The 14824-nt window shown below is 36.5% G+C and overlaps 1 protein-coding gene across 7 annotated transcripts in view; it reads left to right on the forward strand.

The window, feature by feature from the left end:
* myt1la (myelin transcription factor 1-like, a) overlaps positions 1-14824 on the forward strand; it is a 74137-nt gene that overhangs the window by 21441 nt on the left and 37872 nt on the right. For 2 of the 7 annotated variants that reach the window (XM_048206810.1, XM_048206805.1), the window contains exons 2-5: positions 3420-3539; positions 6169-6241; positions 6503-6533; positions 9357-9419. In XM_048206810.1, the coding sequence (XP_048062767.1) occupies positions 6169-6241; positions 6503-6533; positions 9357-9419 (167 nt within the window). In that variant the 5' untranslated portion in view covers positions 3420-3539. Of the gene's footprint in view, positions 1-3127; positions 3323-3419; positions 3540-6168; positions 6242-6354; positions 6373-6502; positions 6534-9356; positions 9420-14824 lie in introns of those variants that run through there. The other 5 variants (XM_048206812.1, XM_048206807.1, XM_048206806.1 and 2 more) reach the window with 4 other exon arrangements.

The following is a 14824-nucleotide window of genomic DNA, read 5'->3' on the forward strand; positions in this document are numbered from 1 at the left end:
TGAAGCAACAAATAAACAGGGGTGCATTTCCCAAAAGCATCGTTAGCCAACTAACATCGCAAGTTCCGTCGTTACTAACATAGTTCAACGATTTGGTGTTTCCCGAAACCATAGTTCAAACGAACATTCGCAAACTGCATCTCAAACTTGTGTTGTTGGAACGATATCTCTCAAGCTGTGGTTAGAAGCGTAGTTTCTTGTTTTTATGACATGTGGACTCACTAAATCATTATCTTGAGCAAAATAAGCAAGCTGACATTAAGTACAATGTATATCTTTTATTTCAAATAAAATGTACAAATGTCATTTACATATTTTAGTCTGTCAAGAGATTTTAAGCACTGTTTTTTAAAAGTACGCATGTGCGTACATGCTCTGGTACATAGCCTATGATTGAATCTAGAAATAAAGCAAAATAACTGAGAAAATTTAGAATTAGTCCTCAGATGAAATGTCCGTAATTTATAGCAAAAAAATCTAGCATTGATTCCATCTCAAACGGATTCATTTATTCATTCAGTTATTACTCCACCACTGGCTGAACGACACGTTTGTGACTGTACGGTTTCGGGAATCAGTCGTGACTAGCTAGTTGATTTGTTCAACGATGCATCGTACTATGGTAGTGAAGCAGAGAGTTACGTTGTTGTATGGGAAACAGACCAGGTTGCTATATAAAATCCTTAGATTACCTTCAAAGTGTCATTTTGTACATGTATCTCTTTATTCTGTGGAAAACAAAAGAAATTTTAAAGAATTATACAAGTCACTCTTTTCCATGAAATTAGATACTTTAAAATGATGCAAGAGTACCATAAAAGTATCAAAAAGTGGTCCATGTGACTAGACTTGCTATGTTCCAAGCTATATAATAGCTTTGTGTGAACCCCTCTGGCAATTTAAGTTGTAATTTATTAACAATTTTCCCCTTCAGTGAGCTGTTAATGCTGTGACCAAAACCGAATCAGTCTGATTCGTGAACAGATCATTTAAACTGGTTTTGTGAACTACGTTAAATAATTCATTGAAAAGATCTGACTTTAAAAAAAAAGAGGCCGTTCTTGATCTTGCATCCTTGCATTCTTGTACTACGTCATCATCAGCCGTCAGAGTCTCACTGAATGCTCGCTAATACGTGATGGCACGTGAAACATTTGTCATTTTGTTTGGCATATTTTTTATAAAATTAATTACCTGGAGAAAGCCTGCAGTACTTTTATAGGCATATTTTAAACCAAATCTTAACGTTGACAAAGCGTAACATTAAATATATATACAAATACTCTTGTAAAAATAAATTAACAATAATGTAAGTAAATATTTTAATAGGTTATGACGTCTGTGATGTTATGTTTTATTTATTGTGCGTTGGATGGTGCTGCCCCAGTCTAAGATGTGCTGAACGGTCAGTTGAGCAACAAGATCACAGCACATCTCACTTCTCACAAAGGTGCATTCTGTGTCCTTGTGTCCTTCTGAGTTCATTCTTTCAAGGTAGCCTTGCAAGACCGGTCTCCACGAGAACGCTGTCCATTGTTTGCGTTCTTAGAATTGAGAGAAACAATGTTTTTCCTGGCATAACTATCTCATGAACTCATAAGAAAAGCTAGGGCAGATGTTAAGTTAATAGCAGCCTCATTTATGTTCCTCAGAAGAAAAAAGGTCACAACTTGAGGGTTAGTAAATGATGTCAGAATTTGTGGGTGAAGTAATCCTTAAAAACAAAACCTTGCAAGCTTAGATAAACCTGAGGCTGTAATGTATGCGACACAGCCCGCAGGTATGAAGGATTCGCATGGGGAAACGTTGCTTTCGGATAGGACGTGCAGAGCTCTGAGACTGCAGACTCTTCTAAAAGAGCCCATACTTCTCTTCTCAAAAGAGAGAGAGAGAGGGAGAGAATTAGATTTTAAAGCTGTATGTCTCACTTTATGTGAGACAGAAGGGTGTAGGGCATGAATACTAAACAGTGTTTTCCCCCAATTACAAGCAAGCTGGGCCAGCTCGCTGCCACTGGGGGACAGCTGGAGCTCATATGCTTTGATTTGACCAAGTGAAGTTCGGATGAGAGCTTCCCATATTGCCCCAGTGTGAGTGATTGAGCGATCTATCAGTGGAAAGAGGGGCAGCGTGAGAGCGAGCGCATATTTTTTGTGCGAAGCAGACGTGAGAAGGTGTTACGCACAAAGATCCGTCTTTCTAAGGAAGTTCGTTCATGTCTGTATTTCTGTCATTGAAAGGTTTTCAATAGACATCTCCAGCATTTGGAGAGCACCCTTTGTGTCACTGGCCTTGGTGCTGACAAATACTTGCATGCACATGCGAATCTGTATCTGTTCCCTCTCTCTCTCTCTCACACACACACACACACACACACCAAGTGCACCAACAGCACACATTAACAGGATTTGCAAGGAGCATGAGATAGAAGTGTTAGCTTGTTGACAGATAGAGGACCAGAGCACTCAATATGTTAGTGTGTGTGTTTGTCTGAAAGCGTATGGTTTTCTGAAAGAAAAGACATTGTTTTTTATATTATATTATATTATATTATATTATATTATATGTGACCCTGGACCACAAAACCAGTCATAAGTCGCACATATTTGTAACAATACATTATATGGGTCAAAATTATCGATTTTTCTTTTATGCAAAAAATCATTAGGATATTAAGTAAAGATCATATTCCATGAAGATATTTAGTAAATTTCCTACCGTAAATATATAAAAAATGTGTTTTTGTGAGTGGATATGCGTTACTAAGGACTTAATTGAGACAACTTTAAAGGCAATTTTCTCAAAAATTGCCTCAAAAAATTGCCTCAATTTTCTCAAAATTTTCTCAATATTTTGATTTTTTTTTTTCGCACCCTCAGATTCAAGATTTTCAAATCTCAGCCAAATATTATATTATATTATATTATATTATATTATATTATATTATATTATATTATATTATATTATATTATATTATATTATATTATATTATATTATATTATATTATATTATAGCACCTGTGGAAACAAAACAAAAAAGAGTTCAAATAAAACCTCCCCAGTGATTTACCTCTTGTACAGTGTTTGCTCGTCTAAAGGCATAAACAATAAGACATTCATATTTCTCTCTCTCAAAATAAAAGAGATAATAAATATAGGTGACTTTATTCCTTATGAACAAAGCATGTTTCAAAACTTTAAAAGCTGCTCCTGTCACTTATTATATTTTTAAACAAAAGGAGAGTGACAGATTTTTTTGTTATTTTATTTTTTCCTTGTTCTGATACTGTGATTTTGGAGGCCCTGAATAGCTTCAGACAACGGTATGTCTTTCCTTATAAGTGTACCGCATAACAGTCTGCAGATTTAACACAACTGCAGTTCATGATAAATTGATGGTGCATTCTTTTCCTTTAACAGAAAATGAGTTTTGAGGAACAGCTTTGAGGGACACACAGCGGACAATTCTGCCTAATCGCACCACACAGGAGGCGCGCCTCAGAAAACACATCTGTCCCACCATCAACCAGTAAATCTCAGGTAATGTGCTTTGCCTTTTGTTTGTTCTGGGCAGTAGTTGGGTTGGGTTGTTACACTACTGTTCAAAAGTTACACTACTGTTCAGAAGTCACACTACTGTTCAAAAGCACAATTTTCTTTTTAAAGAATTTAAAACTTTTATTAAGAATGCATTAAATTGATCAAACAGTAAAGCCATTTATAATGCTATTAAAGGTTTCTATTTCAAATAAATTCTGTTCATTTGAACCCTCTTTTCATAAAAAAATATTAGGCAGCACAACTTTTTTTAACATTGATATTAATAAGAAATATTTCTTGAGCACCAAATCTGCATGTTAGAAAGATTTCTGAAAACTGGTACATAAACAAGTATGTTAAATTGTAATAATGTTTCACAATATTGTTTTTATTTTAACATTAAAAAATCATACTGACCATGACTTTTGAACAGTAGTGTATATTGAATCATATTTTGTTGCCATTGTCCTGCTTTGTTTTTCTGAACACAGAAAGAGCATGATATATCCAACATTTCCAGACGCTTTGTGCGATTTATGGGTGTAACTTCTGTTAAACTGTAAACAAATACATTTTAAAGCATCCACGTGAAAAACTTGGAAAGAGACGTGAGGATTTAGGGAGAAAAACGAGATATTCTATGTGCAATTCAGTTAATTGCACAGTATATGTTGTCTTTTTTCATACTGTTACAGCTCAATACACTTGAAAAAAATAATCAGGAGGAAAAGAAAGCAGCGACTGAAAAGAGCTCTTGCCGTAGATATTCTTGTGATACTATGTCACATTTAAATACCAAGCATTATGTTATTCCCCTGACGTCTGAAAATAGTAAATTTATAGCTCATTCAGTCAAACTCACAGAAAATGATTATTTGTAGTGCAAGCTTATAATTTGAAATTATTCATTTCAGTCTTTCTGAATCAAAGTTCCCCAAACCAGAAAAATCACCCATAATTCAAAACACAGTAGGCTCGTCAGGAAAAAATGTGGATAGAACTCTGTGACGAGCAGGGCGGGGCTGAGAGCCGTGGGCGTGGAGCAAGGCCGGAGGAGCGATGGCTAATGAGCAGTGATGGGAATATGTAATATAGGCTATGCACTCAAGCACACGCATATCGCTTGCCATAAAGAACCGGCAAAAGTAATGATTATGAATATGACAAAAAACAACAAGGAGACATTTTAATTGTTTATTAATAAAGTAATGTTTTCTGAATCAGTGTTGGCTGCAAAGATGAAGTTGACATTACTGACTCTCATCATCTCCGTGGACATGCCTAGAGAGAAAATGCACATTTCATTCGGATTAAGCTACATAATCAGAGTAGCCTATTTCTTTTTGTTTTTAGATATTTCTCGCTTTCTATATATATATTTCTCATGTCTGCGAGGCAAGCAGCCTATACGCTGAGTTTCGGTTCATTTAGTCTATAAGTCGCGCTCCAGTTCACGCACCATTGATCGCGCCCGCGCATCCATGATTATATTGTCTGCTATATTTGCTTCTTATTTATTAATCCAGGCAATTGGTTGATGAAACATTGATTAAAATTGAGATACAATTTTTACAAAACGAAATTCACTTTAAAGAGAGGCTTTCTATAAAACAAAACTTAATGATGTGGTCAAAATCATGCCTGACCCACTCCATGTCTCCCGATATATTGCACATCTTATGATGCATCTTACTCATGCTGTTCACTTTTCATAATCAAGTAAATGAATTTAAAATATAACATAGGACTATTTAAACATATATATGAATCTACATTTTCTTTAATGGCTACCAACACGTATTGTATAGTACAGAGAAATTTCATAAGCAAGAGCGGATCATGAGTCACGAGTCGGATCAAGAATTATTTATTCTTAGACTTATTTTTAATATTGGGGGCAGTTATTTGACATATTTTAATTTTTTTTAAAGTAACGCAATAGTTACTTTCCCTGGTAATTATTTACTTTTTGAATGATGTAACTCAGTTACTAACTCTGTTACTGTTTGTGAGAAGTAACTAGTAACTATAACTAATTACTTTTTTAAAGTAACATGCCCAACACTGCTAATGAGTGACACCTGTGAGTCACACCGGTCTCGAGTCCCACAGAGGAGCTCCGGAAATATATAAGGATGAGGAACGACAGTAGAAGACAAGAATGGACCGGGCTCCGCTCCCGTAGCTCTTGGCCCCGCCCTGCTCATCACAAACTCATTCTAGCAATAGAAGACTAGTGGTGTGTCTCAGTCTGCTCCCTGGTTCACTACTAAGTACACTAAGCTCATACATTCTCAGAATATGTAATTGTTTTAAGTGTATCATTATAAAGTGATTCACAATGTTGGCAACTAGGGTGCAGAACGATACACGGCATAGATCTTCATACAGTATAAACCGTGATGCATTATGGCCACATGTACTGCATGACCAGTATAGTAATCCATAGTTCACAGTCTGTATTTTTCATAATAAACATATTCTTTTATCATCTATGATCTGTCTCTCGTGCAGTTCAATGCGGTTCATAACCATCCCTGCTACAGACATCATTGCCCTTTTACTCTTCATTTTACAGTAGCTCAGATTGTAGATGGAGGTCAGGCTAATTGATGCTTCTTTTCTCCAGATGGAGGTGGATGCGGCCGAGAAGCGTCATCGAACACGATCTAAAGGTGTGCGAGGTACAGCGCACTCACATGGTATTAGCTGCAGTCTCAACCTACGGTCAAATCCATTTCCCCACTTTCAATCCATAACTGAGTCTTTTTATTGCCTTTCACGAATTATCACTGACGTCAGTAGTGATGAACATGGACTATTGATTGGACAGGTGAAGCAGGATCTTTGAGGCTGGAAAATTAGTCTGCTCATAATAATATGATTCCATTGTGTCATGAAGCTCATGTTGAGATGTTTCCTCACTAATTGTTTCTCTCTTTTTTTTCTTTCTTTTTTTGTAGTTGCCGTGGAGGCTGCACAAGAGCTGTTCAGGTCAGTCTGTATACAGTATGGGAAACGTCAATTAAACTCACCATGCAATACAGTCTACAACCTATTTATTTTCATAATGTGATGTTTTTCTGAGTGAAACTGGATACTGAAGGTGAAGCAAGGTAATTTTGATATACACTGCTGTTGAAAGTATATAAGTAAAATCAATTCAGGTATCAATTGAATGCATCTTTGTTGCATAAAAGTATTCATTTCTTTAAAAAAAAAAATCTTACATACTCCAAACCTTTGAATGGTGGATTTTATAATTAAGATAATTTTAAGACCAGAAATGCGTACTAAGAAAGTAAATACGGTTGATTTGTTGTATCTCACCTTGCAGTTTCTGTCTTTAAAGACTAAAACAGGTGTAATGACACATTTGTGAATTTCTGTTCAAGGTGGCATCAAAGTGTAATTTTGCTAATTAATATTTTTTTAATATAATTTATTCAATATAGCAAGTACTACAGGCAGAACCTAAATAGTCCTTTCAGTGAAATTGCCTTCAGTGAGAACATATGATTCTCCCAATTAGTATTAGTAAATATCCCTGCACCCCTAATGAAATCATGCATCATGATGAGAGTGAATTGTCTGTTTTTCCTTCAGGGCAGCGAGTCGTTTTACTCATATCTGCCTGTCACTTTTCCCCCTGCATATCTTTCCCTTAAGCACAATTTACAGGCCTCCTAAATGGCAGTATTTTCCTCATTAGGAATGGTTTAACACCCACGCTGTTGTTAAAAAAGACTCTTTTTTTTATTTTGTGGCGATGTGTCCAATTACAATGACAGCGGCAAGGACACAAGGGTTTGCGACTCTGTGAGTGTGTTATGACCGGTTTTCCAGAGGCACCTCTACCATGTCGTCTTTATTATGGTATTAGACCAAGTAGAGAAGTGAAATTCCCTCTGTTCTCTCTCTCTCCTTCTCAATCATCAGGCCAATCTGCTTCATCAGCAGGTCCAGGCCTGTAGCTGCAGGCATCTTTAACACCAGTTACACTCACTGATGGGTCACCAGCTTGATCAGACACCGATCCCTAGCCAACATTATCAAGGGGAGATGCAACTCTTGTGCTAGGCTAGACATGTTCCCACTTAATTTCTTACTCTTTTACTAAATTTTAAGCTTAAAATAGCTTCAGGTTTAAAATATGCATTGTTACAAGAATTGGTATTTTTAATACATTTTTAAATGTAATTTATTCCTGTGATAGTAAAGCTGAATTTTCAGTCTTCGGTGTCACATGATCCTTCAGAAATCATTCTGATATGCTAATTTGGTGCTCAAGAAGCTTTTCTTATTATAATCAATGTTAAATACAGTTGTTCTGCTTAATTTATTTTGATGAAACCTTAACTTTTTTCAAGGTTCTTTGATGAATATCCAATATCAATTTCATAATTTATTTGAAATAGACATCTTTTGTAACAATTTAAATGTCTTTACTGTTACTTTTGATCAATTTAAACCTCTGGTCTCTTTGGTCAGTTTTGACTGAAAAATTGTATGTTTTGTTTTGGGGTTTTTTAGAATTTTTTACTTCATCGGATGAAACTTGGTAAAGGTTTTGGCACTTGCTATGTGAACACACACACACACACACAAATCATGGACGTGATTCGAAAAGTTTAAATGGTTCTGAAAAAAATAGTCACACTTTTGCTCCTCGCATTGGAAATGAATGGGAGATGAATTTGATTCAGTGAAAACTTTTGGTACTGCGGCCAAACAAAATCATACTGAAAGCCCATTTTTTGAGATACCAAGCTCAAATTTGGAGCATAACTTGTTTAGATTTATGGCTTTGATTTTCTTGCAGTTTTAGAGTAAAACGTGTTTGAAAACATATATTTCATATAAAAATTGAAAATAGTATTTTTGTGCATTTTTCATAGCAATAAACGTAAAATTCTTTAACGTTTTTTAATTTTTCATTTTTATACTTTTTTCACTTCAGCAATAATTTTCCAAGTGTCATCTTTAAAAAGAGACCAAAATTAAGTCTGTGCTCTAAAGCATTCAAAATGTATGACAGTTTAAGTTGGAATGTTAATTTTCAGGTCCATGCTCAAAAAGTGAATAAATGGATTAAAACTACAGCATAAATATTATTTAGTACCATAAAATCCCTTAAAAATACAAAATATTAAATAAAAAACATTATCGAACTAAAATATAGTACATTCATTTCATTGAAATTAAAAAAAAAAAAATTGGTCACCAATGTCCTTGCTGAATAAAAGTATTTTACTATGTTACTCACCCCAAACATTTGAATGGGAATGTATAGATCCGGTTGTACGTGAATATAAATAATAAAAAATGTGTACGTTTTCTAGAATGCACAATACAAGCAGTTGCGCTGCTGCTTCGCTTTTGTGCATCTGAAACAGGCCTCACATTTCAGTACTGGTAGAACTGATACCACAAATAGTCAAGTAAGTGCTTAATGAATACTTTAGGCAATCAGTGACACTGTAACTAATCTGGCTAGTTTTATGTTAATGACTCGGATACTGGTTTGCTGGTCTGACCCTTTGCTCAAGCGGAGCAGAAGTTCGAAAGTTGGATGTTTTCCCTTATGGCTTTTAACTGGCTGTGGACCTAAATGGAGCAGCCAGAGAGCGATATACAATATGAAATATGAAATATGGAGCCTGGTGAGTCATCGGCCTGGAGGACACTGGGAGCTCTCTAAATCTGTAATGAAGGCTGATGTGCTACGGTTCGAACATAGTCAGCAAAAACAAGCGTACGTGTGTGTCTGTGCGTGTGTGACGTCAGCCTTGTATTAATTATTTCTCTCGTCTGCAGCTGTCCCACACCTGGGTGTGATGGTAGTGGACATGTCAGCGGCAAATACGCCAGACACAGGAGGTAAGAACTGACCTCTCATTCATATGAATGTGTGCCCATCCATCTGAAAGTCTCTTTACGGCTGCAAGAATGAAGGCTCTTAGCCACTTACAGAAAAGCTCAAGACCAATAGCAAAATTATGTCAATTGAATTTGAATTGGGCCTTTTTCTTTTCTTTATATACATCCTTTTACCAGCAAAAAGTTGTGAAAGGGAAGTTAAAAGATGTGAGACTGCAGTGAACTAGAGCTGGCATTTACTAAAGTTAAGCATTTTAACAAAGTATGATGTGTTTTCTGGATTGCTAAAGGATTGAACAATATTCTAATGGAATGACTTATTTCAGAGTACTTAGCATCAGCATTAGGAGTTTTTGCTTTGTAGCCGCAACCTTACCTCTTTAAACATAGCTGCTGTAGACTTAAAGGGATAGTTCACTCAAATCCATGGTTTAATCCATATCTTCTAAAGGGACACAATCAATTTATATGATAAACAGATTTAATGTAGGCTTTTATTCACATTTAACGGTGATCAACGCACATACATGGAGCTCATCAAATATAATAAACTAAAGCTCAAACGTGATTGCTTGAAGCACAGGAACCAATACGGTTTGTTCTCACATACAGTTGCGCACTCATTTACAATATTTGATGAGCTCTATGTATGTATTATATGTTGTTCATCATATGAAACAATTGTGTCTCTTCAGAAGACTTGGAGTTAAACTGCTCAAAACATATAGATTTCTTTTAAGATTTAGTTAGATTTGTTACCTGAATTCAAACTGAATGAATAAAATAAACTTAAAATCTTTATGTTGATTTACTCTAATGATTGACTAAACCAACTCTAAAATATAAGTGAATTTAACTCAATGTATATGAGTTTACAGTACTCATACTTATTGGTTTTAAAACTTAAATGGTTTACGGCAGTCGGTTTCCTCAAATGGTTTGAGTTACCGTAACTTATCGGGTTTTACAGTGTCTGATCTCTTTATCAAATTTTTGAAGCATCAAAGTTTTGTTTGAATGGTCTTTGAATGAGGTTTCATTAAAAATATCTTCTTTTGTGTTTTGAAGATGACCAAGTTATGGGTGAGAGCATAGACGTTGGAACAGGGGGGGCGGCCTGTGTTTGATTTAAGCCTACATTTCAAAATTTTGTGTCATAAAATTATATTGCGCATACAGCTCAACTAACGCGATCGTTATAAAGGTGTTTAAACAACAATACACTTCCACTTGCATGTATTTGACAATCGGAATATCAGATATTTCATGCCATAGCTAACAAATATACATTCATAAATCAGTCAATTTTGTATTTTATTATGAGATATTTTATTCTAATGTGATCAGTGACCCAAGCACTGATGGACCAAAGAGTGCGCATTTCGACATTTGCAGTAAAAACTTGAAATATAAATTCTCAGAAAATGCATTAAATACCAATATATTGAAACGTCTGTTTATATACTCCATTAATAAAGGAGTCCAGACATTGGAAAAATATCAGTCCACATGCGTTTTATATTTAATATGAGGGAAATAGACATGCATGCATGCGTGACACAAAAAATCTTTAACTTTTAGGTAGCAAAATATTTTTTAGTAATTCTGTCAATTACACTAAGGTTATTACATTGTCTGCTATATATTTGCTTCTTATTTATTAAATACGGGCAATTGATTGATAAAACATTCATCAAAATTAAGATACAATTTATACAAAACGAATATCTTTTAAAAAGAGTTTTCTATAAAACAAAACTTAATGAAGTCGTCAAAATCAAGTTTTACCAAAAACAGCGCCGTTGCTAGGAGGGCGCCAGCGCCTCTGCCTTTCAGCGCCTATGCCTCGCGAGTGGATGATAGCCCTGAAGACGCCTAGCAATGATATACCTTTAGTGCTAGTATACCTTTAGTTAAGTTATACCTTAAGAGTCTTCGTAGCGCGCTAAGAGACAATGTTATCGGGAAACGCAGCCCAGGTATGATGCGTTCTTTGGTCAGAACCATGGAGAGCGATCGCGGATAGGTCTGTCCTATGCACCGAAACTTTTAACAATGCAACAAAATATTTAAAGAACATCAAGCTATTAAAATCTATATTATGTATACGCACAGATAATATAACAGTAGGCTATATTAGTCAATATTTTTTTATTAGGTTAAGCAGTGATTGGATAACGTTTTTTTTTTTTTAATTTAACATTTTTAATTTAAGGCCCACCCACAATTGTTCTGGCCCATCCAAAACTGGAATCCTGGCACCGTGCCTGGGCCACACTGAGCTGTGCGTAACGCCCACAGACGTGAAGTGAACGAGACAGAGGCTGTCCTGTACTGTCTGAAATGGTTAACTCTTTGGCGAAGCATGTGCAAAACAGATTTAACTAATCATAAAGTCAATCAGGATACATAAGGCCTACACTAACACCCTCCCCCCCCAAGAATCCCGCCCCCCCCTCACAATATAGTACCCACGTCCCTGGGTGAGAGTGAATAAATGATGACAGAATCTTTATTTTTGGGTGAAGTATCCCTTTAAAAACAGATGTAAATGGACAACGAGTCACACTGCGATATCTAACTCTCATTAGCATACATCGGGAATATGTGGAGGCTATCTGATGATAGGCGCGACATCATTAATATTGTAATCAGCTTGTTAAACGTCTTAGCGGGATTGTTCTGTTTGTTTCTTCTTTGACAAAAAGCCTTTTTAAGGACGAATTGTGGAAGGAAAACATACTTTAACACTGATATAAATGATATGGTTTAAAAATATGTAGGTTTTCGTTATGCCGGCACCAATTTCCTCACATAGCTGGTAAGCTAATATCATCTGATTTGACAACTGTTGTCAAAGTCGCTCTCAGTCTGTTCCACTTCCATGTTTAACAGTCTCTCCTCTTGATGCTATTTACTGTACCTCAGAAGAAAGATACAAAACAAGAAAGGCAGAACAGAAAAGATTGATGGATACGTCTACTGTGTCACCTCATCAGCCAAGCCCTGTGAACCACCAACCAGAATTGCATTTCTGCAACAGACAAATGGTACCTCCAGCAGACCTCTCACTGAAAAGGCAGGGAGAGGGCGAGAGAGTGATGAATTACCCCCAAATGAGAGGGTGGGGAGAGAACGGCGCTCCGACTGTGCTGTCAGAGCACGCTAACATTTGGGGGGCATTTGTTGGAACATTGTGAGAATGGAAGGGTTGTAATGAGGACACTGCGTTACCTGTGCAGGCTATGCAGTGTCTGCCGCCCTTTACCACTCCATTAAAAAGTAATAATGACAAAACAACAACAGTGTTTGTCTCCTGCGGCATACATTGGGTTATATCACAGCAGAGGTTTGCACCCCTAATGTATAGCTGCTCTGATGGGGGTCTGAACTGATGTAATGTATACATTGTAGGTTTATGTATTGTAATGGCCTCCCAGGGCAAAGTATCATAAACCGATGTGTACATCAGACTTTTCCAGTTCATAATATACACACATATAATGCACAAAAATGTGCAAAAATATTGTACCTTAGGGGGAACAACAGCTTGTCTTGGAGGTAGTTAAAGGGACAACTTTGTACCTTACTTACCCTGAAAAGGTTCATATTAATATGTACATTAAGGGTGCATATTACCACTCTGAGGTACTAATATGCACCTTTTAGGGGTAGATAACGTACAAGGTAAGTTTAACCCCGGGTTAATGTCGATCTAAACAGCGCTTTTAAGGATTAGTCCACTTTCAAATAAAAATTTCCTGATAATTTACTCACCCCCATGTCATTCAAGATGTCCATGTCTTTTTTTCTTCAGTTGAAAAGAAATTAAGGTTTTTGATGAAAACATTCCAGGATTATTCTCCTTATAGTGGACTTGAACCAAAGGAAGGGCTTTAAACGATACCAGACGAGGAATAAGGGTCTTATCTAGCAAAACGATCTGTCATTTTCTTAAAAAAAAATACAAATTTATATGCTTTATAAACACAAATGATCGCCTTTGCAAGTGCTTCGCCATTCCGCCTTCCGTATCCTTCAAAAAGCTTACGCTGTATTGTCCTACGCCTTCCCTATTCTACTTACGGAAAAAAACTAAACTGGTCCCGCGTTCGTTCCGTAAGTTGAATAGTCACATAAGCAAAATTTCAGCAAAATTTTGTTGGCAAAAAAGGCCTACTGCAATAGTGTAGAGATGCATGAAGAACAGCTCACACTGAAGTCAGTTTCAAACCAAGCAGCTTTCTGTTGATCAATGCTGCAAAACTCGCGAGAATTCCTCTAGAAACGAACAACGGAAAATGTGTCTTCACCTTAACTCATTTATTGCAATTAATAAAGACATCATTATAATTAGATGACATAAGTAGTCGCCCAGTAGTCGTACCTGATTTGAAAAGCAAAGTAGGCAAATTAAGTTTTTTATAATTATTGAGCCCAAAAAGTAGTTTCGAAATTTCTTGTCACTTTAATGGCTGCTACACCCCTGCAATGGACCAATGGTGTTGCATTCACGTTAAAATGTTAGAAATAACATGTGTGATGTATCCTTTAATGTACCATTTTCTCGTCATCTAAAAATACCCACCTTTACACCCTCAGTGATGCATACCCTTCCTGAAAACATGTTATCTGCACATTCTCCATTTTAATGTATCCCTTTTAGCAAACGCAGAGGCTTGTAATAAGAGGATGTGTCAGTACAGGTGTGACTGCTATGATTTTAACAGGGTTCAGTAATTGCTTTGTGCAAATCATGTTTAGTACCCCTTCTCTCTCTTTCTCTTTCTTTCTTTCTTTCTTTCTTTCTCTCCTCCTCCTCCTCTCCATCTGTGACTCTTTCTCGTTCCACTTTCCTATTTTCTATTCCTCTCCGCGCTCCTCCTCCTTTTTATCTTCCCTACATCCAGGCTCTTTGTTCCTCTACCTTTCCTTTACTCCTGCAGCTCTCTTTCCATCCCTCTTTCCAGTCTTCTTTCTCCTCCTCCCTCCTTCCCTCCCTTTCTGATGGATGACTCACATAGGCTAAAGCCCAGGGCTGTATAATTCAGGGCTTGACAGGTAGCACTCACTAAAAGAATAGGAACTGAGCCAAGAGCTGGTGGCAGCAGCCAGAGAATGGTATAGCCGTATGCTCGCTTGCTCATGCTGTCTCCCTCTTTCTCTCTCTCACTCTCTCTCTCATTTTTTTTCCCATCAATATAACACCCGGCTTGCTTTCCTTGCTCTACACAAGTCTGGCCTCTCCTCCATTGTGGTAGCCACCGTGCAAAGATTTTCCAGCATTGTGTTTTCCATCAGAAAAAACAAAGAAACTATGTATATGCAGTGTTTTGTAAGGGAATATGTTAAGTGTGAATGACTAAAGAAGGAAAAAGCAAATAAAAATAAAATAAAAAAGTCTA

The sequence above is a fragment of the Megalobrama amblycephala genome, linkage group LG11 (assembly GCF_018812025.1).
Source record: "Megalobrama amblycephala isolate DHTTF-2021 linkage group LG11, ASM1881202v1, whole genome shotgun sequence".
Classification (NCBI taxonomy): Eukaryota; Metazoa; Chordata; class Actinopteri; order Cypriniformes; family Xenocyprididae; genus Megalobrama; species Megalobrama amblycephala.